The sequence below is a fragment of the Phaethon aethereus genome, assembly GCF_964289735.1.
Source record: "Phaethon aethereus genome assembly, chromosome: 2".
In the NCBI taxonomy this organism is placed as follows: Eukaryota; Metazoa; Chordata; class Aves; order Phaethontiformes; family Phaethontidae; genus Phaethon; species Phaethon aethereus.
The window spans coordinates 24,024,423-24,047,073 of NC_138582.1; the positions used below are offsets into that span (position 1 = coordinate 24,024,423).

The following is a 22,651-nucleotide window of genomic DNA, read 5'->3' on the forward strand; positions in this document are numbered from 1 at the left end:
TTCCAAATTATTTTATAATCCTGTAAATCAGATCACTACTCACCTAAATTACCCCTAATACAATTTAAGCCACAACACTCACAAGCTTTTCTATATATTTAATACTGTCTGAAAATCTAATTAAACTATAAAGACCAACATTAAACTACAGGCCTAATGGAAATACAATTGCTAATGGTACAGCTGAACTCTTGCACAGGCTGCGGGCAGACGCGCAAGTCCAGACCATTGTTTTGTGTAAATCAGTATAGCTCAGAGTCACTGGGACCAAATTTACAAGAGCAGCAACCGTGGCTAACAGTAGCTGGGAAGATACAAAATCAGTCAGTTGTCAAAGGCTTTACAGAACAGTCAGCCAAATTCCTCACAACGTGCCTGCTCTGTGGGTCCACACCAAGAAGTGCCCCAGCACTCAAGCTGTTCAGTTAGTGTGCAAGCATGGGGCGAAGGGAGGGCACCGGAGCAGAGCAAGGCACTCGGGCAGGCTTCCAGTGCTTGTGCTGGCAAGACTCGGCACACTTGGCTCTCAAGGGGAGCCTTCACTTCTGAACCTGCACAGTGCAAATAGCTCAGAGGTGCATGTGTGTGCGCAAAGCTGAGGTCTGTAACTCGTTCTATCACCAGGACCTGAAAGTGGCTACACTTTCATAATAAAGCATTCATAAATAATAAATTATTGTCATAATAAATCATTTTTATATTAAGTAATACACAAAACAATTGCAAAGTTCAGGATAGCAAGAATGCCAATACTGCAACCTATACAAGCAGTAAAAGACAGAGTTGGACATTGCCTAAGAGCTAGCAAACTGGGGTATCTTCCGGTTAGTTTAGAAAATTATTTACAGGATTACGTATATTAGGGAATGTTTCTACCTTCTCCTGTTTTGAGACAAATCCACATTCTGTTTTGAAAGCCATGAGGACAGAAGGCACCCAGCACTGATATGTGAGTGGGTGTCTTTCCAATTTTGGAGAGTAAGTCAGTGACAGCTGTGATTGCAATGTCTGTGCTCTTCGTGCTTTGCTCTACCACAATTCCCACTGCGTTAAAATAAATGACAACTCCAACACCCAGTGTCATTTAATCTTCATTATTTTAATATTTTTTGCAGCAAGAAGTGTATAAAATTCCTTTATTTTGTCTTTATAAACTCATGTATAAAGGTCTTATTCTACTCTCTGAGATGTTAATAAATAACAGGTTCATATTCAAAAAATTGTCAGAGCTGACCCTCCAATTCAGGTTTGCAATTTCCCAGCAAGCAATAAAGTAGGTCTTAGAAGGTTCAAGTCAGCAAAGACTTCCTCACATTTCCTGGTGATAATGACTCCATGACTTCTGCACTAAGCCAGTACTAAATATTAACATTAGCATGACAGATTTTTACTTTGTAGAGTGAAAATATTTTCCAAGGAATTCCCAGATCTCTAGGTGATGCTGACAGAAAATGGGCAGTGGTGTTTAGTGAGCTTACCCTTGACCTCCTTACACATGTAGAGCTTGGTCTTTGTTTTCACTTGTCACAGGGAGGGGGACCTCTGCTACCACAAGGTGGCACTTCATTTCATCAAGCCAAATAGCACATTCAAAACCAGACTTTCAGTCACAAATCAACCTTCTATTTCAAAATTCTTGACTATTTGTTCCATTCTTTCTTCCTAGCAAAAGAATGTCAAAACCGTAACAAACACAAACTAGTCAGTTGTTAAAGAAGTATAAACTTCTTTTTCACACCCAGAACTCGGAAAGGCAGTTGTTTCTTGTAATGTCTTTTTGAAGTGACTCACCAAAAGCTGCATTTACCAATATGAGAGCTGAAACCAACGGCCCCCAGGAACTGTGCTTTGTTTTCCTAAAACCTGCTTAGGACCACACACGGCTGGACGGCAGGTGGGCACCGGCTCATCTCATGATCATTTCCTACCTGTCCAGTTCTTTGTAGGTTTCCAAAGTGAACATCTGGTATGAAGAGAACTGGCTGAGAATCCAGGTCAGCCATTGTTTTGAAGAAGGTGATATCACTCTTTTTTTGCAGAGGGAGTGCACTCAACTTCCCTTCAGCTGCTAGGAGGATTACAAAGCAACGTGGTTACGAGAGGAGGCATATTAAGCGTGATTTAGCCCCAAACCAGAAAGGTCCATCTTACTCACAGTTATTACATGAGGCTTGAGATGCCTGGCCTTTGCCTTTCTTTCTGTTCTGCTTCCTCTCTTCATCTCGGATTTTCCTTTCTGCTCCCTGATGCAAAAAAGACAATCCACAGTCATTAGCCAAAGAGGCCACTGTGAGCACCATACTCTGCGAGGCCTGGAACTACAGCAACAGACACATCAGAAATGCCGAAACAGAAACTGATTATTCCATTACGGATAAATCTGTCCAGGTTGTTGGGAATGTGCCAGCTCTGGATTGATCATCTGTGCCTGAAACTCAGGCTGGCACATCCAAGAGCCTCCAGGGCTGGACACAGCAAGAACATATCTGCATGTTGGCTTGGAGGAGATGGGATAGACAGCTCAGGCAGCATGCAGTCCGTAGGAGGGCTGTTGCCACGACAGCTTGTGCAGAGGGCACCCTGAGCCCAGCGCCTCTGCGATGGACAGAGTGCTCAGGCCAAATAACTTGCGTAGGTACTGACGTAAAACACCTGCAGGATTGCTATCATCTTAGATCATGTCTGTGCTAAGCTTTTCCCTAAACTCTCCTCCACCCACCTTGTCTGGGGGTGGCATTGCTCCACTGTGGCCAGCTTTGTAGAGGCCTTTGAGATGTGCCAGTGCAAGAAGGCTATGCTGACAGCTTGCCAACAGTGCAAGGGCTCTTACAGAAAAATATAGGCATTTCAAACAGGGAGAAGCCCTCCAGACACTGGAAAGCAATGTAGCGCTGCCCTATAAGGCCCCAGGAACTCCTGGGAAGTTGCAGGCTTCTGTTATGTAAATACACTCTCAACAAGTTTAGAAAATAAAACTTGTTATTGACATAAAAAGCAGCAACACCTCCTTTGAAGTTCTGCTAGTTTACTTTATAAATAAGAATAGTCATGTTGTGAAGGGCATTAAAGATCCATATGCTCCCAGACAGTCAGCAGGCAAAATTAATGTTTCTTTCCAAATTAAAATTAGAAGTTTCTTTAAAAGAAAGAGGGGAGGGGGAGGTAAGTAAGGAAAGACAAAAATGTCCACTCAAGATGGCAAATTTCACACATGAGCCAATGAACGAAGCTTGAAAAGAATACAAGGAAAGATGTACTCCTGGCTGTGATCTATCAATAGATTTCCAGAGGTTGAAATAGGTGGCGGAAGAAACATTTTAAAAATCATGAAGGTGTCTAACAGAAACACTGCCTCCAGGCTCAGGTCCCAATTCAGTTGTTACTGACCTCAACCACAGAAGACAAGGGATTCAGAGTTGTGCCTTTATCAAAACTGTTTCTAGGGGTACATCTGTATCTTTAAAGGCCACCTGTTCTTTGACAGAAAGGAGCAAAAACATGCCTCACAGCCCCTGTCCTGCAGAAGGCACATCCCCGAGAGCCCTGGGCTGCACAAAGTGGCTCTGCCAGGCAGCCACAGCCCTACCTGCCGCTCAGTGCTGCCGCTCTGCTGCTCACAGGTAGCAGGGTGAACCTCGAAACTCATCCTGTACACAGCAGCAAGCACAAGTTTCTTAGGACAGCAGAAACTGAGGGGGACTCAGCCTTTTATTCACAATGAAGAACATATGGTTTGATGATTTTTCTTTGATATTCTCTGTTAACTATGAACATGGTAAAGCTTCACAGCTTTGTCTTAATTCATTCAAGGCAAGACACCCAAGTCATTTGGGGTGCGGGCAATCTCTGAGCAGGGCAGCCGTTCCTACCTGGTAGTGCTTATTTGTGCCACAGCCACTTTACAAATGCAGCAACTGCAATACCCACAAAACTACCTACCAGCCCTTCTCAGCTAGGAGCATCCCACATGGCACAGGGCAGGGGCCACCCAAGCCTACACAATGGTGCATTTCTGCTGGACAGTTTTCACAGCTGAGCCATCTGACACATCTCTAATAAATCAGAGTTTGCATATCTCTTCAGGACAGAAGAAGAAATAACTTCTCATAGGTGACTATAAATTAGGCTCTCACCAGTCAAATAATTGAATGAGGTTTTTTCATTTTTTCATTGATGTCTGGACTTCATATAAATGCAATGAGTATTTCTGTTACTAACCATTAACAAAGTGCAGCCTATGAATTTCAGCTGATTCAAAATATTTTTCTTCCAAGACTTCAGCTCATTTAAGCTTATGTCTTGCATTCTAGCTCCAGCCTAACAAAGCCCTTACCATCATATAAGGACCACTCCCATCACCTTTATGAAGTTCATGTATACACCTATTTCTAGTTCAAGGCCAAAGCGTTCCACATCTGGTAAGACAGGCCCACAGACTTCAGCCGCCTTCTCTCTAAAGCTGAAGACTAATAGTGTATTAGAGCTGCTCAATACCCTATGACAATCCATTTTCTCTATGACAATCCATACTGAAGACAAGAGGGCAGGAACTGCATATATTCCAAAAAACATGTAGTTTTTCAGAGCAAAGACAACAGGATTCATTTATTTTATTTTGGAACAATGTTATGGTATTTGCCAAGTCAAATGCCTCTGCTTCTTTTCAGCAAGGCTAATCACATATAGAAAATCAAAATATCTCTGAATTCTCAGCTCCTTCATACACAGTGGCTAAAGCATCTTGCAATATATAAATATAAATAGGCCTGGTAGCAAGTTTCCCTGACAACCTACTTAAGGAATAAAAATTATATTCTTTTATCCTATAGCAGCATCAGTGATCTGCCCGTGATAAAAAGACTGCAAGGGCAGAGAGAATTAGCACTGAGAAAACAAGGTGTGCACTGTAACACTTGCTTTGAAGATTGCCTACTGGAAAATAAACAGGAACAAAAGATTGGAGAATGAATAGGGAGCAAGCACATGATTACAACCTTTGCAGCCTTTATCTCCATACATTTATGTCACAAAGCACACATTGGATCTGAGTTGGTGTTGCTCGCTAGTTTATATGCAAATGAATACTAAATTTAAGTAACTGCCTGAGTAAATACTAAAACATATATAATATGTACCACTTAGCTAAATGCAGTTTTATTTCTTCAGGGATACTCTTTCCACAACAGCTATGCCGTGTTTCAGCTGGAGGACATGAATTTCTCAGCAAACGTTTTTCTTAAAAACTGGACACCTCTACCTGTGACTTATCCAAGTTAATACACAAACACATCTGCTGGTCCTAAAGAGGCACCATCACTGCAGAAAAAAAATCTGTTAGAATACTGTCAGGCGCAGGAACAATTTTTCTTCCACATTTCAAACTAAGATATGTTTCAGTACTTAGGCAGGAGGAATTTACTGTGCAGTTCCTCTGAGCCAGGTGACTGTAATAAATCTAGCCCTTTTCTCATCAGCTTCTCTTTGGGGTTGTCAGAATGGAGCATAATGGTGCAATACACACTTCTTAAATGTATAAAAAGTATTATACGTTTGTTGGTTTGGGTTGTTTTTTTTTTTAATGGCCCCATAATACTTCTTTAATTGATCATGACAAAGAGGTGGGCAATAATTGTCTCACCTTCACGGCCTTCCCCAAACAGGCAGCAAACCCTCTCTTTGTCACTAGAGGGCGAGTCACAGACTCGACAGAGAAACTGAGCCATGGACCCTCCATTTGGCACTTCTGCAACCAGTGCCAGGGTTTTATTTTGGCATTTTGGAAAGATGAGAGTACCCAGCCCCACCAGCTACCTTCCTCTGAGTGTGACGAATTCTTCCAGTGCCATCAGCAAGTGGAAATTCTCCAACCACTTCTTACTTACAAAAGCACCGTGACAAACGCAGGTCGGTAAAGATACAGCAGGTAAGCGCGGGGAGAATCAGGCCTCAGTCTCCTTCCAAGTGCCAATTAGCACAAACTGTCATGTGAATTGACCTTAATAATTTCCATTCATTTTCATTCATTCAACTCATTTTCAGCCCTGCATTAAGTTAAAAAGCTCTGTGTGCATGTGTGCGTGTATATATTTATATTATACAGATATCTATCCCATTATCGATACCCTTGAGCCCTCCAGTTCCCACTTTCAATACAGTTTTGATGTGGATAATGCTTTAACTACCCCTGTGATCTTTTCTTCTACTTTGAGACAGTTTTGATTAAAAGACTCAACATTCATTTCCTGCTTTCTAGTCTGGGTATTTGAAGTACCAATTAAGCCCATAGATGCAATGAACATGTACTATTCAAAATCTCCACCAGTTGTGTCTACAGGTCACCCTTGATGAGTTTTGCTCTGAATTTCCTTCCTTTTTTTAAATAATTCAGATTTTTCTAATTGCTTTTCAAAAACAGGTAGATAAAAACAACTTGTTACTTTGATATTTACTGAGTTTTTAACATCCAGCTGCAGCTTCAAATCTCAAAATGTTTGACATTCAAAGTTACAATTAAAAGCATAACATTTTGACTGCAAGAAGACCTCAGTGCATACATTTACATTCATTACTTTCAAAGTTTTTACTCCACTAACACAACTGACTGATTAGCCCTCAAGATCCCACTGTCAAGACAGCAATAGGGGAATGAACTGAAAAAGGGGAAGGAGCAGCAGCACAGAGACCTGGAACAGTTGAACTCTTACCCTTCCCATTAAAAAGTTAATGCTATGTACTGCCTGGGGCATGGCCTTTTGCCTTTCTATTCCCACTTGTAAGAAGGCAAGACTAATTTGGATACATTTCCGAGTCCCTTAAATAGATGTAGGCTCCTCAATCCCTGAACCTTGACTAGAATCCAGGCATCAGCTCCCCACTGGAAGATAATTCCCAGCAGGGTTAAAGTCATCGGCTGGCAGGCGTTAAACACAACTGAAATGTGGTCACATTCACATCTAAGAATCATCACTGAGATAACATTCCTGAGCAACTATTTCTACTCAGTGATACATATAGCTGACCATGACACTGTCAGACTCACTAAGGCATGATCTATGTTTTGGTGCTGAAAAATCTTACCAATGCCCACAAAGGAGTGGGGAAACACATTGTAAAAGCCAAATTTTGCAAAAGAGGGAGTGAGCCAAAAAAGGAAAAATACATCGTTACTGAACTACAAAATGGGAATGGCTAATACAACTTTGCAGTTCACTTTTAATAAGAGGATCCTAGCAACATAAAAGTCTCATTGAAGCTTCCAAAATAACGGTATGTAATCAAGGCAGGGGGGAACCCATCAGCTGCATCACTGGGACTCAGTGTTTTCCACTGTATCATAACACAGACCTTAGTAGACCTTTCTGAAAGGTGCATTTCTCTATCAGAGACCATTCCACAAAGTTTACACGATACCTATCCCATCTGTTAGAGCCAGATGGGATAATATCATCAGACTGGCACTTGTGTGAGCCTATGGTCAGCACTGAGCTTCCAAGTAGAGATCTATATGTCTGTGCTTTCTATTATTTTTTTTATATTCCTGTATCATGACCTATAACATGATGTCCTTAAACAATCCAATCGTTGCTCACAAGCTGAGGAATCAGAGCCAAAAAGGCTGCAAAGCAGTAAGATAATTACATGATAATCTGTTGGATTTATGATATGGCTGGTCCAAATTCTACCATGAAACACAATTCTTTAGAGAAAGAAAAAGCATTTAATTAGGTCTAAAATACAGCAATAATAAACTGTCTAACAAGGTTCCTCCTCTATCCACGGTAATTGGGCTTTCCACTTACCTTGTCACAAAAAACCTTGATCTGGCAGTAGGCTCGGTGGATGGGTTTATTGCTGCGGTTGTTGTAGCTGTATGTATCGATCTGAATCATCAAAGGAAGCCCTTTTACTCCTTTTTGTGAGGAGAAGTCTGTGCTCAAGCAGTTCACTGTGATGAAAATCTGTGTACCAGAGAGATTACTTTTAAAATGTGGTGCAAACAACTATTAAAATTCTGGAAACACATGACAACAACTGGGAAAATAAAAGCAGATACACCCCTCCAAAAAGAAGATTTTAATTCAGCTACGATCCACACTCTGGCAATTCACACATTTATTCTCCACTTCTGTCATAAGTCCAGCAAAGATGCTCCCATGCTGTGAAGGACAAACTTTTAAGGTGCGTATCAATGCTTCAGTTTGGATCAGGAGCTCACATTTGAGGTGAATCATTTGATTGTCCCAACTTACCATGCTTTAGTTCACACCACAGAGCTCCAGAGTGCATAAGCTGGATTCTTTCTGGAAGAGCCAGATCAGATGTGTCCTAGGAGCACACCTCACATGCTCCAGCTGCTAATGGTTGCTCAGTCTGTGGGATCAGACTAAAAATCTGAGATAAAACATCCTAAAAAGTGTCTCACATGGATGTCAGGTCTTTAGTCCTGACTTGTTTCACTCTAGAAACCTGCTCTGTATGTTTGCACTATTTGTTAATAGAGACATAGGAAGATCATCTTGCATCATCCTTTCCAGCCATATTTTGGTCTGGCTTGTTCTTCTGACAGTTCACAATTTAAATTCAGTGTGGCCAAAGACAAGTTCTGCACCCCTCCAATTCTCTTCACACTCTCAGCAGCAGTACCCCTTCCTCCATTACATCACCAGATACTCCTGGTCTTCACTTTAAGCGTCCTTCACTATTTTTCTTCAATTTCAAAAATGCATCTCATCCTGTCTTTCAAACTGGGAAAGAGTTTCTCAAACATTTATAAAACTACTCCCTACCTCTTCTCAAAAGTCCCCTTTGCCATGTAGCAGCCATGCAACTTGACACTGCCCTTGGTTCCTGGCAGGCGCTGCCTGCCTTTTCAGAAACCCGTCTGTGCTTTCCTTCTACGCCTGCTTATGTCTGTTGATAGCCTCTAGTCACCTCCTGCCCTCTAACCTCCATCGGTTCTATGGGACAAGGTTGTGTCTCATGGCCACGTACAGCACATGGCAGAAGGGTCTCCCATCACCAAGTCTGCCAAGGACTATTTTGATGCAAAGCAAGCTTTGTGAACTGAAATATCACTGATACCTTTCAGTCAGAACAGTATGCATCAACGTTGAGAGATGAAACTCTGTTAAAAATCCACTTGTTCTTCCCAGTGATGAATACATGCATTACATAGTAATTTGGGCCAATTATTTGTTGATGTGATTCCATTTTTCACTTTTCCTCAGTTTAAAAACAACTACAACAAAACCCCAAAACTGTGAACTTTGGAAAAGGACAGAGAAAACCGCCAGTACGTATTCCTTGAACCAGGAGGATGTGAAAGCTGCTCCAGCAGAATGAGGAAGGAACCCAGGAAGGAAGAGATCTGCAGGGTCTCTCAAACAGACTTGATGCACACCTCGCTGGGCGGAGGAGAGGCCAACAGGCCCCTGGGGTCTGGGAAGACTTGGGAAGGGAGAGCATGAAGGAGCCCCTCCTGATCCACAAGCAGGGAAAAAAACTAGCTTGAGTGACCAGAATACTAACATCTGTAAGAGAAAGGCAGCCGAGAATATAGAAGGGCTCCTAGAGGGCTGATGGGGGGATACTTTACCCTAATAGCAGAAGTTAACATTACAGTCAGGTTTTTTACGATGGAGCCAGAGCAGCTTGTTTGCCTGACTGAGCTAATGGCACCTCCACATTTCTGCTTCTGATTCTATCACAGAGCTGCATTTACAAATGAAATAGTTGAACTTTAACTTCGGGGAGAGGAGGGAGGCGGGGAAGGGCCCTAGGTGAAACTCTGATTTTGAAGCTGATAGCGTTATTTCTGTTTCAAATTACAACTTGGTCTCCTCCAGCTCCAAAGGTAAGTGTGGACACGGGTGCATATGCCTTTGAAATATGATGGCCTGAATTTTCATTTGCCTTCAGACTCCTTTACAGTGTCAGGGCAATGCCTTAAAGTGTGTGTGAACACAGAGCAGTGGAATGAGGTCTGGCATAAAACAGAATCTGGTCTTGCTATATTTTAGCCCATAGTTCTGCACAGGGATTTTCCAAACTGCACGTTAACATGTGAGAGGGGACGTGCAGGCTTTGCATCTACTCAGCAGTTTGTGCATCTACCATCTTCACCGCACACTCAGCTGAGAAGCAAAAAAAGACCTCGTCCCACCTTAATCAACTACATACACTGTGTGATCTCTAACGCTGCCTCCAGAAACACTGAGCAGAGCAGGAGTGGCTGAGGAAGAGAGACTTTATCATTTTAAGAGTCTCTAGACAGCAATAACAGATTATTCAGCATGAATAATAGATTGATGCTGTAAGTTTCAATATTCTTGTCCTGACACTGTAATACATCAGGATCTCTCTGAGGAGCAATGACTACGCATGCATGCATGTGTAGTGTACTAATACTTTCTGTCACACTGTTTGCACCTCGCAGATAGACAGATGGATTCTAATTAACACAGATCATTTAGTTTGGGGAAAATTTTCTGTCTCCACGCAATCTTCTATTAGCTTTCCTGTAAAGCACAACACTGACTTTGGATTTGGAAAACATGGGGGATGTGCAAATGGAGGGAGAAGAGGGCATAAATTCTGTTACTTGAGTTAATTTTAGGGGTGTTTTTTCTTTGCATAACTGAAAATGTGGACCGTGGTGCAGCAGGCTGCAGTGAACAGGACCCGGGGAACCCTCCGGACAGTACCCTTCTCTCTGCTCCTGCCCTGTCCAGAAACCATCACCTCCTCGAGGCAGTGGCCAAGGAATGTTGCCTGCTGACTTCACCTGCCTGTCCAAGCACAGCCTGCTTTGCCCTTTACAGCCCTCATATCTCCCTCCCTTGCAGCTCCTGTCCATAATGCAGGTATTCCCACTCCCAATGAGAAAAGGAGCAAAACAACCCCACGGGCAGCCACAAAAAGATTAAGTCCCATCCTACCTCTCTTGGAAGACACTCTGGTTTAAGAGCCTTCTTGCTCTGGTGTATTGCATGGTAGAGTTACATGGTCAGAAAATACAGTTAAGTAGAAATGACAGTAGCAGTAGTAGAAATCACGGCCTTTTTTTTCCCCCCAGGGCCCTGTCTACATTTGACTTAGAACTATTTTAATGGATGTGACTTTGGCTGTACCTGAATGAATTTACAAACTTTTATTTTCCTGTGCAAACTAGATTTTAGCAGTGTTTTGCTATCAGGAACAAGTTTGGGTTGTCATTATAGCAATGTCTTTTTTTTTTTTATGTCAGCATATCTTAGATTAGAGCAATTAATAATAGAGTTCCACCCATCTAGTCTCCAGCTCAGGCATGCCATTGGCAATGAAAAACTAATTTGGAGAAACATTTGGTGCCTGAGAAAGTTTCAAAAGTGGCCTAAGATGACGACAACTTTTCTGTTTGTTACAGAGCATGTCTAGAAAAAGCGCTCTCTCTTTTGGGGGAAGCGCTCCTCCACAGTGTAGCCGTTATTATGTGAATTACTGGCTGTTTGTTAAACACTGCAGCATAATTAGTGATGTACAAGACACAAACACAGTAACCTGCCTTAAGAGAAAGCAAGGCCCAGAAATGCATTTCCCCTTTTATCATTTAATCCAGCCAACATAACTCCTGCTGCAGTCTCTCAGCTTATACACTTTAAAGGTCTACAGTTACGAAATGTCTAATATAAGCCTTTTATTACTATTTACATTTCTGGCTCCCATCATCTCAGAAAGAGCCAAGGGCAGAAGGGAGGGAAGAGTGTGTTATAGCACAAAATCAGAAACCTAAAGCAATTTCTCTGCTGAATACTGGCAATACACAGAATCTATGCCTGGGTGATGGGTCTTTACAAAATCCAGTTTTAAAGGGGTTCATCCCTCCAGACTGTAACAACAAAGAGTTAAATGTCTTGTCTCTTAAATGACTAACATCAATCCCATCATTCCTCGTATACACAGAAAGTGTGGTTTTATAGTTTCTCCTGCCAGCCGCTACCTTATAAATCCCATACAAAGGTAAGACCTTTGTTTTATTTCAATACAAATGTCTCCAGCAAATGTTTACACTACTCTTTTGAAGCTTCCTCAACCCACACCACACCCCGGCAACTACATAAAAATGCCACTTGCCTTGAATCCCAGATGCATACTTACTGAACCATTTGTATACACTGAAATTTCAACATTATTTGCTACCACAGGTTAACTCTTCTTTAATATATACGTGTGTGTGCATGGATCACACACACACAAATATATATATACGCACACATACACACAGAGACATGGTTTATTAAGCCAGTTGCCAAGTCTAATCCGACATAATTTCTGGTACTAATTCCCCCAAATAAAGTATTTTCCTCCAAACTTTAAATTTTGAGAGTAGAGAGAATATTAATTTCCTCCTTAATGAAACAAAATTTGATGTAAGTTAGAAAGGAATTTAATAATTAAGAACAAAATAATTCTTATACTAGTCAAAGCTTGTCCTAAATATTGCTAGCAATGTTAAAGAAATATGGATTGTCACAATACAAATCGCTGATAGACTGTGCTGGTCTATCAGCTTGATTTTGCCCACTGTAATCATAGCTCACTTTGGTCCACAATGTCTAAGAATGTAATGCTGCAACTCACTCACTCATTAAAAACACATTTTATTACTGTATGGGCTATGCCAAAACTCATTAAATAACTGGAAAGATTCCCAGAGGCTTCAGCATGCTTCGGATTAAAGATCTACATTTCAGTTAAATATAGCAGGACAATGATTGCATGCAAGTATACACAACAACTACACAGCACACAACTACTCTACACGCCAAAAAGCATGTGCCAGCACCTGCCTGAATAATATATCCGCCAACATGTCTGTTTACCGCATGTCCAAGTTGCAACGCTTTGCAGAAATTAGTAATTTCTTGATATTACTGGAAAGTATTTTTTGTCTGCTTTTGTCATCTTAAAATGACATTTTTCTTTAGCAACTGTTCACTGAAGTCACACCTTTGAATTTAAGGTTAAAAAGTGCTTCCATAAAAATATACAATTAATGTCGTTTCAGAGTAACATCATCCTAACCATTTTAAATTAGCAAAGTATTAATCAGAGAGAAGGCATATCTCAAAGAGTTGGTATGATTTACGACAAAGATATTCTCCTTTAACCAGGTGAGTTCTGGTTTTTAATTATCTTTCTTGCAAACTAACTTCTGTCAGCAATCAGACTGCAAGCAGGCAGATGTATGTCTACCGAAAATGAAGTTGAGCTCTCTGTTGAAACACCTCCACTAGAACTTTGTCAACCAGCTAGATGTTACAGCAAAATCTTCTGTAGGGCAACAGCAAAGCAACTAACTACCTTATAGCATATCATAAAAAGACTTTTAGAAGATGGTTAAGAAGTCAGCCAGTTCTTGTTAATTGTTGTTTGTTTCCTCGCTGTTTTTTAAAGAACTCCTTTAAAAATACCAAACATAGCATTCAGGTTCAACCAAAGAGAGCCAACAAATCACCTTGCCCATAAAAGTTGCATATTTATATACAGAAGTAAATAAAGGAGTGAAACAAAGATGGACTGTACAAAACATAGTCTTCACTTCCTACCTCTGCTTTCTTATTGCACAGTATTTTTGTCTCAGGGCAGCATAAGGAAGAGTTTGACATGGCTGTAGATCCTTCTCCTCATTTCCCTGTATGCTCTGAGCCACAAGCTCCACAGTGACCTCTAGCAGAAAAGGCTGTTCTAGAAAAAGGTAAGGATGTGCCACGTCCCACCTCTGCTCTGCCAGAAGGCAAAGGGGACTGCTGTTGTCAGCCAGATACAGCAAAGGAAACACTAGCAGAGTGGTGTTTCTGACTTTGGTGCTGTTCCCTTAGTCCATGGAAAGCAATGGCGAGATTATTCCACAGCTCAACACATGCTGTACAAGACTCCTCCTTCCGCTAACTTGTTTTGCCAGCCATCAGTCGGAACATGAGGGACCAAGCACAAGAAGCTAGAGCCAACACCCCAGTTCCCTTCTTCATAATATGGAGGCAATAGAGAGGCCTCTGCCTGTACTCTGAATACCTGTTTCTTCCACAGAAGATCCAACTGAGATGATGCCTTAAAAACCCTTAGCAGACAGACTCACTGTTAACAGGGAGATTCTGGCCATCACACCCGCACTGTTATACCCTCATCCTGAAGGGCTTCCAGGAGGAGGGTATTGCTCTGCTTGAGTGTTGGAGGAGAAATCTGGCTTTAAATCAGCTGCCCTCCAGGTGGAGTAGGAAAGTGACAAATCTGACGCTCCAGATAATTTTGCCTAGATGCAGGTTCAGTCTCCCAAGAGAGACAGGGATATTTGGTTAGGTGTTTTCTGCTGCTTCTGTTTGATTTGTCAAGACCGCTCCTGTGTGCACCTCCAGTGACTGGTCTGTTTTCTTTATTTCTTCCCAGGCCAGTAGAGCGCTTCATCACATCGCATCTCAGAGGCCCTGGCAAGAACTGCTCTGTGTTGCTTTTGTCTGACTCAGAAGAGAAAGGTCTTTGTGCCTGTGAGGTTAAGTTTTAATCTTGAAATTGTGGTGAAAAGGGAAAACAACACTGAGCAGAAACAATGGAGCCAGTTTAAAGATCATCATTCAAAAAGCTGAAGAAAAAAGAGTCTGTAATGAGGCCTTGAAATTCTTCATCTCTCTTGGATGAGGTAATTGCTGGAGAAAAAACACCCTTCAGTGACGTGCCTCAGAGTCCACAGCTTTCAAACACCTCAGGGGCAACCTATGGGAATCCCCAGACCCCGCGCAACTGGTTATTGTATTAGACTCTCCAACTAGAGCAAGCATGTGGGTACGTGTACACGTGTGCGAGGAGGAAAACACTTTAGTGCACTGTGATAAGCTTACAGATACAACCTGATTTATGCTTGATAGTCGTCCTGGTTTCAGCCAGGATAGAGTTGGTTTTCTTCACAGAAGCCAGTGTGAGGCTATGTTTTGGATCTGGGATGAGAAAATGTTGATAACGTGCTGATGTTTTGAACATCAAGTAGTCAAGGACAGTCCAGCTTCTCGTGCTGGCTTGCTAGCAAGAAGGCTGGGGGTGCACAGGAAGCTGGGAGGGGACACAGCTAGGACAGGTCACCCAGGCTGGCCAAAGAGATATTCCATACCATACGACGTCATGCCCAGTACATCAACTGGAGTTGGCCGGGGAGCCGGAATCGCTCCTCAGGGACGGGCTATCGATCACCAGGTGGTAAGCAATTGCTGTATTGGGCATCACTTGTTCTTGTACATTCCTTTATCGGTATTATTATTGTTGTTATTGTTGTTTCCTTCTCTCTTGCTGTCCTATTAAACTGTTTTTATCCCAACCCATGAGTTTTTTCCCAATTCTCTCCCCCGTTCCACTGGGGGAGGGGGGTAGTGAATGAGCGGCTGTGTGGTGCTTAGCTGCCGGCTGGGGCTAAACCACAACAATAGCCCAATACTAAAGCATGTTATGAATCCTCTTACTTTTATCAACACATTTGCAGTTCAAGCTCCTAAAAGATCAGATAATTGATAACTACCACTCAAAATAAGTACACATAAGCCAATTTGCATTTTAATGACTAGTTCCTGCAGAAATACAAGTGGCTTTTTTCCATTTTACTACTGATGCTTATTTAATGCAGCAACAATAAGAGTCATTATTTTAAAATCTTACTATGTTATATTTCCAGTGATCATTGCAAGAGTTGTATTCTTAATGTTCTGGCACCCAAGGCAGGAGCAATGTAAATTGCTGTGAGATTAGAACAAAACGGCTGAGGATAACACCTGACATTAGTGGATGTGACTTTCTTGCTCGTAGGTCAACATGGTGTCTGGCTAAGTCTGGCTTGCAGCTGCAAATGCAAGCATGTTAAAGAACTGCCAGCCCTGGCAATGGGGCTGGTAGTTGCCGGTGGGACGAGACTGCCATGTTCTAGCCATGGTAGTGCTTCCATAAAGGTCCTTGGGAAAGTCTGTCTTGTTGGAGATCCCAAACCTGTATTTGCTGTATTTGCTTGCATAATACTCACACACAGAACGGTCATCTGTTGTGACTGCAGGGACAACATACCACTGTATTTTGAAATGGAATCACATAATAGGGGAATGGGGCGGTGAGAATGTAATCATTACGTGAGTAAATATAGCACCATTAGCAACTGGGCCAAGTACGACTGTTTACCAAGGCCAGCTTTTGAAAGACGTAGGCAGTTTTCAGAACTATTGTCTTTTCTTTAGTGCTCTGTTCTTTTAAAACATGCATCAGAGAATAAAATCCCTGTTACTACAAACCTCAGCACCTCCAGTCAGCAAGTCAGGACCATGAGTGTTAACACTACCACTCCATGCTTGATGCAATCTCTCATAGGACTCACTTGCTCGATGCAATCTCTCTAATCCTCTGTTAGAAATACAGTGGGGAATCGTACATGAAGATGTCTCTCTATTTGAAAATCCTTAGCATTACTTGAACATTGGGCATTTTGTATTCAACATGAAAACAGTATCAAGGAGTTTGCTAAGCTCAACAGTGTTTGCTGTTTATTAGTTCTACATCCCTGAGTGTCCCACATTACCCCCACTCATTTTACACAGCCTACTTCCCTTGTTGTTTGCTTTCCGGAGGCCAACCTATTCTTTTAATTACTGGCAGCTTTTCATTTCTCCTACACTAGTCCATGCAGCTGAAACACTCTGCCACTCTTTGGATAACCTTATCTGTAAGAAACTTGTTAAGGTGCTCTGCTGTCCTGGTTTATAGGTCCACTGTAGCAGTCACATCCCCAAATGCAAAATCCCATGTCTGAGGGTACTTGAGCATTAAGAAAGAAAGAAGGATGGAAGGAAGGAAAGAAGGGAGGAAGGGAGGAAGGAAAGAATCAGTCCTTAAAAATACATTCATGCCCCATTGCAAGGACAGTCTGTGTTACACTATAAAAAATAATGGTACATTATTATGGGAAGGCATAGTTTAGCTTACAGAATATTGATTATTGGAGATGGTAATAGTATAGAAAGGAAGCTGATAATTTAAAGAAAGAAAATATTCACCTTGTGTCCTACAAGGTGGGACTACTTTTTTTCCTACTGACTTTGCAACTAGGAAAAAAAATTTTACAATTTCTCAGGCTGGCCATATTTTAAATAGAAAATCACTGAGAGGCCACAAGTAAGAAACCACACCATGAGAGCCTTGCAGGTTTGCCCAGAATTATATCTCTATCTGTCAGTCATACAGGTGTAAACGCAGTATCATCATGACAGCCGTTACATACCATCTTGACTTTTACGGATGGCCAGAATCCCTGGGGTCCGTGAAAGACCATGGCTTGCCTGGCTTTGCTGAGACTGAGCTCTCCCACCTCCACCTAACCTTTCTTATTATTTGTTAAAAAGGAGAGAATTGGAACAGTGACTGAGGATGGATGGTACTTATAAAGGGATACCATCTGCACGGCTTTTACTCACCTTTGCCTCCTCATTGACATCCCAAGTAAAGGACACAGCATTGAATGCAATTTCTTCAATATTCCCAATGGTATTAAAACTCTCCTTGTAATCAGCTGTAAGAAATAACAAACAAAAAAATGACTCATTAAAAAAGTTTCAACTTTCTCTTTTACAATTCATAGTACATCTTTGCATTTTTAGCTGGGTTGTCTAATGCACCCAAAACTACCTCTTGTATTGTTTATGTTCAATTATTAATAAGCTTAATTGCAAAAAGGTAATATACTGCAGCTTGAGTCTTATGCACAGTACATCACAAAGCTAAGGTTCTTGCAAAATATTGCTTGCTCTCAAAAAGGAATCAGTGTGACTGTAGTGGGAATGAGAGGGTGCATTCATTAGCTTGGCCAAGGAATGGCCAAAACTTGAAAATTTACTAAAAGCTATTGAAACATGTAAAGGGACTGTTCAAACCTTGACATAAATAAATGACATTATGGTAAATCCTATAGAAGCTTTCTAAAAAGCCAAGAGCTATCACTGGAGGAAATAATCAGCAGTGTACATTCCTTGCCCAGCCATTTCAACTTTCACAGGAATTACTGCTCTGGATGCTGGATCTCTATTTAAAAAAATACAAAAAAACAAAACCCAAAAACAAATAAATAAAACCAAAGTGCACAACAAAAAAAACACAAAACAAAGAACCAAAAACACAAAGATCCTCTCTCCAGAGTGTATACGATACTAAAATAGCAAATAAACAAAAAGTATTTTTAAATTGTCTGACTACAAAATATGCACCCTCTTCTCACTTCTTTCCAAAGGGCTGTTAATATTATCAATAAGCTAGCATTTCAGAAGGAATGCAAAGCAAGAGGGAGAAAGTCCCAATTTCAAAGATGACCCACTTCCCCACCAAAAACAGTAAGGGCAGAATACCACATAAGACAGACAACTTCTAGGTCTTCTTTATAACTGAAAAGAGGAACAAGCCCCCTTTTTCTCTCCCTTTGCCAGACAGTTTAACATATGTTCTTCTTTTTGATGACAGATGAAGAGAAAGACCACGTTTGTAAGGAGGCAATATCTGCTTGATTAAAGGAACTTCCAGATTCTTCATGCAAATACATCAGCTCTCCCTGGGACATATACATTTCCTTAGAGTGCTCCAGGGCTGTAATGGCTGTAATTGGACTCGGTGCCAGAGGGCCGAGATTAAGCCATGCAGCCATCTTGATCTAACGTTTGCCCAGATCCGTGCTTCAGAAGCACACTGATTCTTAGCTTTGCAATCAGTTATAGAAAGAGGTCGGGTTTGTATTCTATAAATGAGACACCCAAATGGTTTCAATATTATTTTCCTTTGCCCTTCTAAAAATCAACTGCTGGTCTCTCAAAAATAATTTCTAGGTAATAACTGTCATAAAATCATTTCTAACAAGACCATTGCTGTAAGGAGAATTATTTATAATTTGAGACGTGCAATCAGTATATACTTTTCCCTCATCTGAAATGCAGGGATTCTGGCATTTTACTGGGCAACTGAAATCATGTGCCTGGGATACATGAATGATTTTGAATACAGTTGAAATTCACTCTTCTGACCATAAGAACAGCACAAAATATTTGGTGATGCAGCAAATGAACATGATGTTTGAGAGGGCAGGCAGGTTTTTCATTCCCATCATGAACTCAGATCTCCTTTCTAACTGAAGTCATTGGCTTCACTATCTAAATTCAGTGTGGAAATGGAAATGAGAGGAATTAGAAGACACATAAGTAGTTTAATATGCATGTGCACACATCCACCCACCCCTTAAATTTATGATTCACCAGAAAGTGCCTCATGCAACTGACTGCTGCATATGGGCGTGCTGTGTAGGTGCACTTTGGAAAGACATGAACAAGATGTCTTGTAAAGACACATGTTTTCTTCTCCTAAAAGGCTGTCAGAACCTCACATCCCACCAACTCTTGCCTTCCCCCAACACATGCCTCTCTGCTTCCTTAATTGCCAAACACGAATCTCATGGAGTGTCTATGTGACATGCTGTTTAAAAGCAGAAGTGCATCCTATTCCCCTCAATTTACAGATAATTAAAGAAGGATCCTCAGTAGATTAAGAAAGCATTTACATCCAAGGATATTTGAAAGTTGTTAGTGTGATTACAATTTTTCCTCTTCTGTTGCTGTGAGTTACCAGAAATAGAAAATTGGAGTTCTTCGATATGCAAGAAAACATCTCTACAGGAATTATCTCCTCTTTTGTTGGGTAAACTGCATATTAAACAATGGCAAATTTCAACATTAAACACTAATCATTTGCATGCATTACAGACCATTGTAGTAGTTTTTGTATTGTGCACATAACTAATACAAACTATCCTGCAAAAATATATGGGCAAGACTCTGGAGCACAAATAACCCCAATCTAAAGCTTCCACACCCACCCTTTATGTCCATGTTTGAACCTGTTCCAGCACCTGTCAAATTATGGTACTGATTCTAAATAATCAATATTTGCTGCAATCTAGTATTGTATTCTTTATGTGACATTATTTAAATAATGATCCAATGTCACAGCACAGCACTGTAGAAAAGTCAGCTTTTTATTTTGCCTCATGCCTGCTAAAAACAGCGAAGGTGTCTCCCTCCTTCTTCAGAAAAATCTGTAACAGCACATAGCCTAAATTCTGGAAAACACTCTTCCTTCTTTCTTAATAAGTTTCAAGTCCTCAAGTTGATTCCTCAAGCGCTAAGGACTTGCTTACATGTAAGTACATGCTTATCCTATTAATTTCAATGCATCTTCGGACCCGGTACTGCATCTAATCCATTTAACCGTCCTTCCTCCCAGGAGGTGCAGCAGCCAGCACACAAAACAAATTAAAGCAGTGACCCCTGCATGTCTGGAGTGAGGGAACAAGTCACTCTATTTCCTCTGATCTCCAGAAAGGCCAGAAGGCAAACAGGCAGACCTGTGCCACCGGAGAAAGCAGCACAGAGTCATCACCTCTATCTGAGGGCTGAAGAGCTGGACCCCAGAACTAGAACATCCCAAATTCATTTGATCCTCTGCCTGTTAAGGCCCAAGTCATGCTCTAGATTAAAAGTGCACTCATAAACAATTAAAAAGGATTCACAGATGTTAAGCATATGCTACAAACATTAAATTAAAATAATATTAATGATTATAAAGCTCTGTGGAACAGGTTATACAGATTTGTGGCTATTCACAGGCACCCAATACTCGATTAACCCTTTACATACTGTTGATAGTTGGAGTGAAATCCAAAATAACAGAGAAGTGGGGCTACCAGCAGGCTGCCAGACCATCCCCCGAAGATGGGACAAATCTGATACAAACCCTTGTCTTTAGCAAGCTTCTCTTATTGCCTGTTTAAATGGTTCTCCAGAGTGTATCCTGGCATTTGCTAATCTCCCTCATAGAAACCTAATTCTCTCTGTTAACTACACAGGGCCTGGACACTAACTCAGGATTCCCTTACAGGAGCCCTTCAAGGATCTGAATTTTTAATGTAAAGGGAAATCTTCATAAAGCCACACAATAATTTAGCTTGGAAGGAACCCCTGGAGGTTATCTGGTTCAACCCCTACCCTACTGCCGCTCAAAGCAGAGTCAACTTCAAATTTGGATGAAGTTGCTCAGTTAGATCATCTAACGAAAAAACTGGAAGATTTTGCTAAATGCAGTTTGATGCTTGTAGAGAAAATGTAGTTTGGGAGCCATTCTGCCCTAATAAGCCCTAATAAGCCCAATATCCACAATTGGGAGTCCCAAAGTCCCAAAGAAAATTAAATGTACTTCAAAAACACTGTACTTGGTAAAAGCTAAGGCAGTTTTTCAGTTGTTCTCAAGAAAACATGACTAAGCAACACCTAGGTCTTTCTTCCAAAACCACTGCGATGAACAGTTCTTATGCCTGACAGGGAATGCTGTATCAGTAAGTCTTACTACACCAGGCTTTGCTCATGTCTGCAGTCCAAATAGAGAATATGCACCAGAGTGGCTCAAAAGTTAGCACAGACCTATTTCATCTCAAACTATTACTTTAACACAGATAAACACAAAGCTCATGTACAGCACTTGTTTTGCAGAGCACTATTTTACAGAATACGCATTCATAAGATGACTCGTTCAGGTAAGGGAACTGCAATGTGCTGGTACACCACGAGTGCGGTGGAGTCGGAGGGTGTTGGCACTGCAGTGGAACGAGCACCACAGCACATACTTTCGAAGGTATGAGCATTAGCACTGCAAGCTTGTAGGGACTAGCACAAAAAAACAGGCAGCCTTCAGAAATAGCTGTGACGTGGCATACTTGCTCTTTTAACGTGTCATGATAGGAGTCATTTGGTCTGGGGTGGAGGTTTAACTGCCTTAACTACCCCAAAGGCCAAAAGAAAAAAAAAGTTGGGGAAACAGTTCAGTCAGAACTATGATGACAAGACAAGACGCAGAGAGGAGATTCAGGAAGAGCTGCTTTGACCAAACACACTTGACTTTAAATAATGCCAGCCTCAGTGGAGGCTGCAGCATCTGAAAGTCAAAGGGCACTGCATGAGCAGGACCATTTAGGGACTGATTCTCAGCACTAAAGTGTTTGATCATCCCTGAAGTCTTGCAGCGCTCTCTCCAAGTAACGCTGCTTTTTTTTCCCCCTCCTCTCTGCCCCCTCTCATTCCTGCCATTCAATGGTTTGGTTCCCTCAGGCGGTCAAAACAAGATAGACTTTGTCTGCTTTGGTCTCGCCGACTCCTTTGACTGGAATCTGCTGCAGATGGCTGCGTGTGTAAACTGCACGTGGGAGGGGAGAAGTGCTTGATGTCTAGACACTCCCACAGATTTCAACTCCAGGCTCCTTGGCAGCAGGTACGTGTTCTTCCTCTGCTAAAATCTCCCAAGCATGTGGATAGGGCAGTTGTGGTTGCATGTGCTTGTAAATACCTTAGATGGGATGAACGGTGAACAGGTCTCTCAGGATAGCACACCAGAGCTCTCTGTGACACTGACAAGACTCAAAAAGCAGGGGTGTAGGAGTCCTGTGCGCTCCTTTGCAGTCACCATAATGATGGCATCTTCACTTTTGGGCTGCACTTACACATCAGATTAGCTAACATAACTGTTATGTGGGCTGCTACTGGATCAAAGAGTGGATCGGCCTTTGAAA

The 22,651-nt window shown here is 41.6% G+C and overlaps 1 protein-coding gene across 1 annotated transcript in view; it reads right to left on the reverse strand.

Annotated features, from left to right (window-relative positions):
- GRHL2 (grainyhead like transcription factor 2) overlaps window positions 1-22,651 on the reverse strand; it is a gene marked incomplete at both ends in the record, with an annotated part of 55,534 nt that overhangs the window by 16,482 nt on the left and 16,401 nt on the right. Inside the window, 4 exons of the mRNA XM_082015070.1 lie at window positions 1,929-2,068; window positions 2,156-2,243; window positions 7,800-7,958; window positions 17,475-17,569. Coding sequence (XP_081871196.1) covers window positions 1,929-2,068; window positions 2,156-2,243; window positions 7,800-7,958; window positions 17,475-17,569 — 482 coding nt within the window. The remainder of the gene's footprint in view (window positions 1-1,928; window positions 2,069-2,155; window positions 2,244-7,799; window positions 7,959-17,474; window positions 17,570-22,651) is intronic.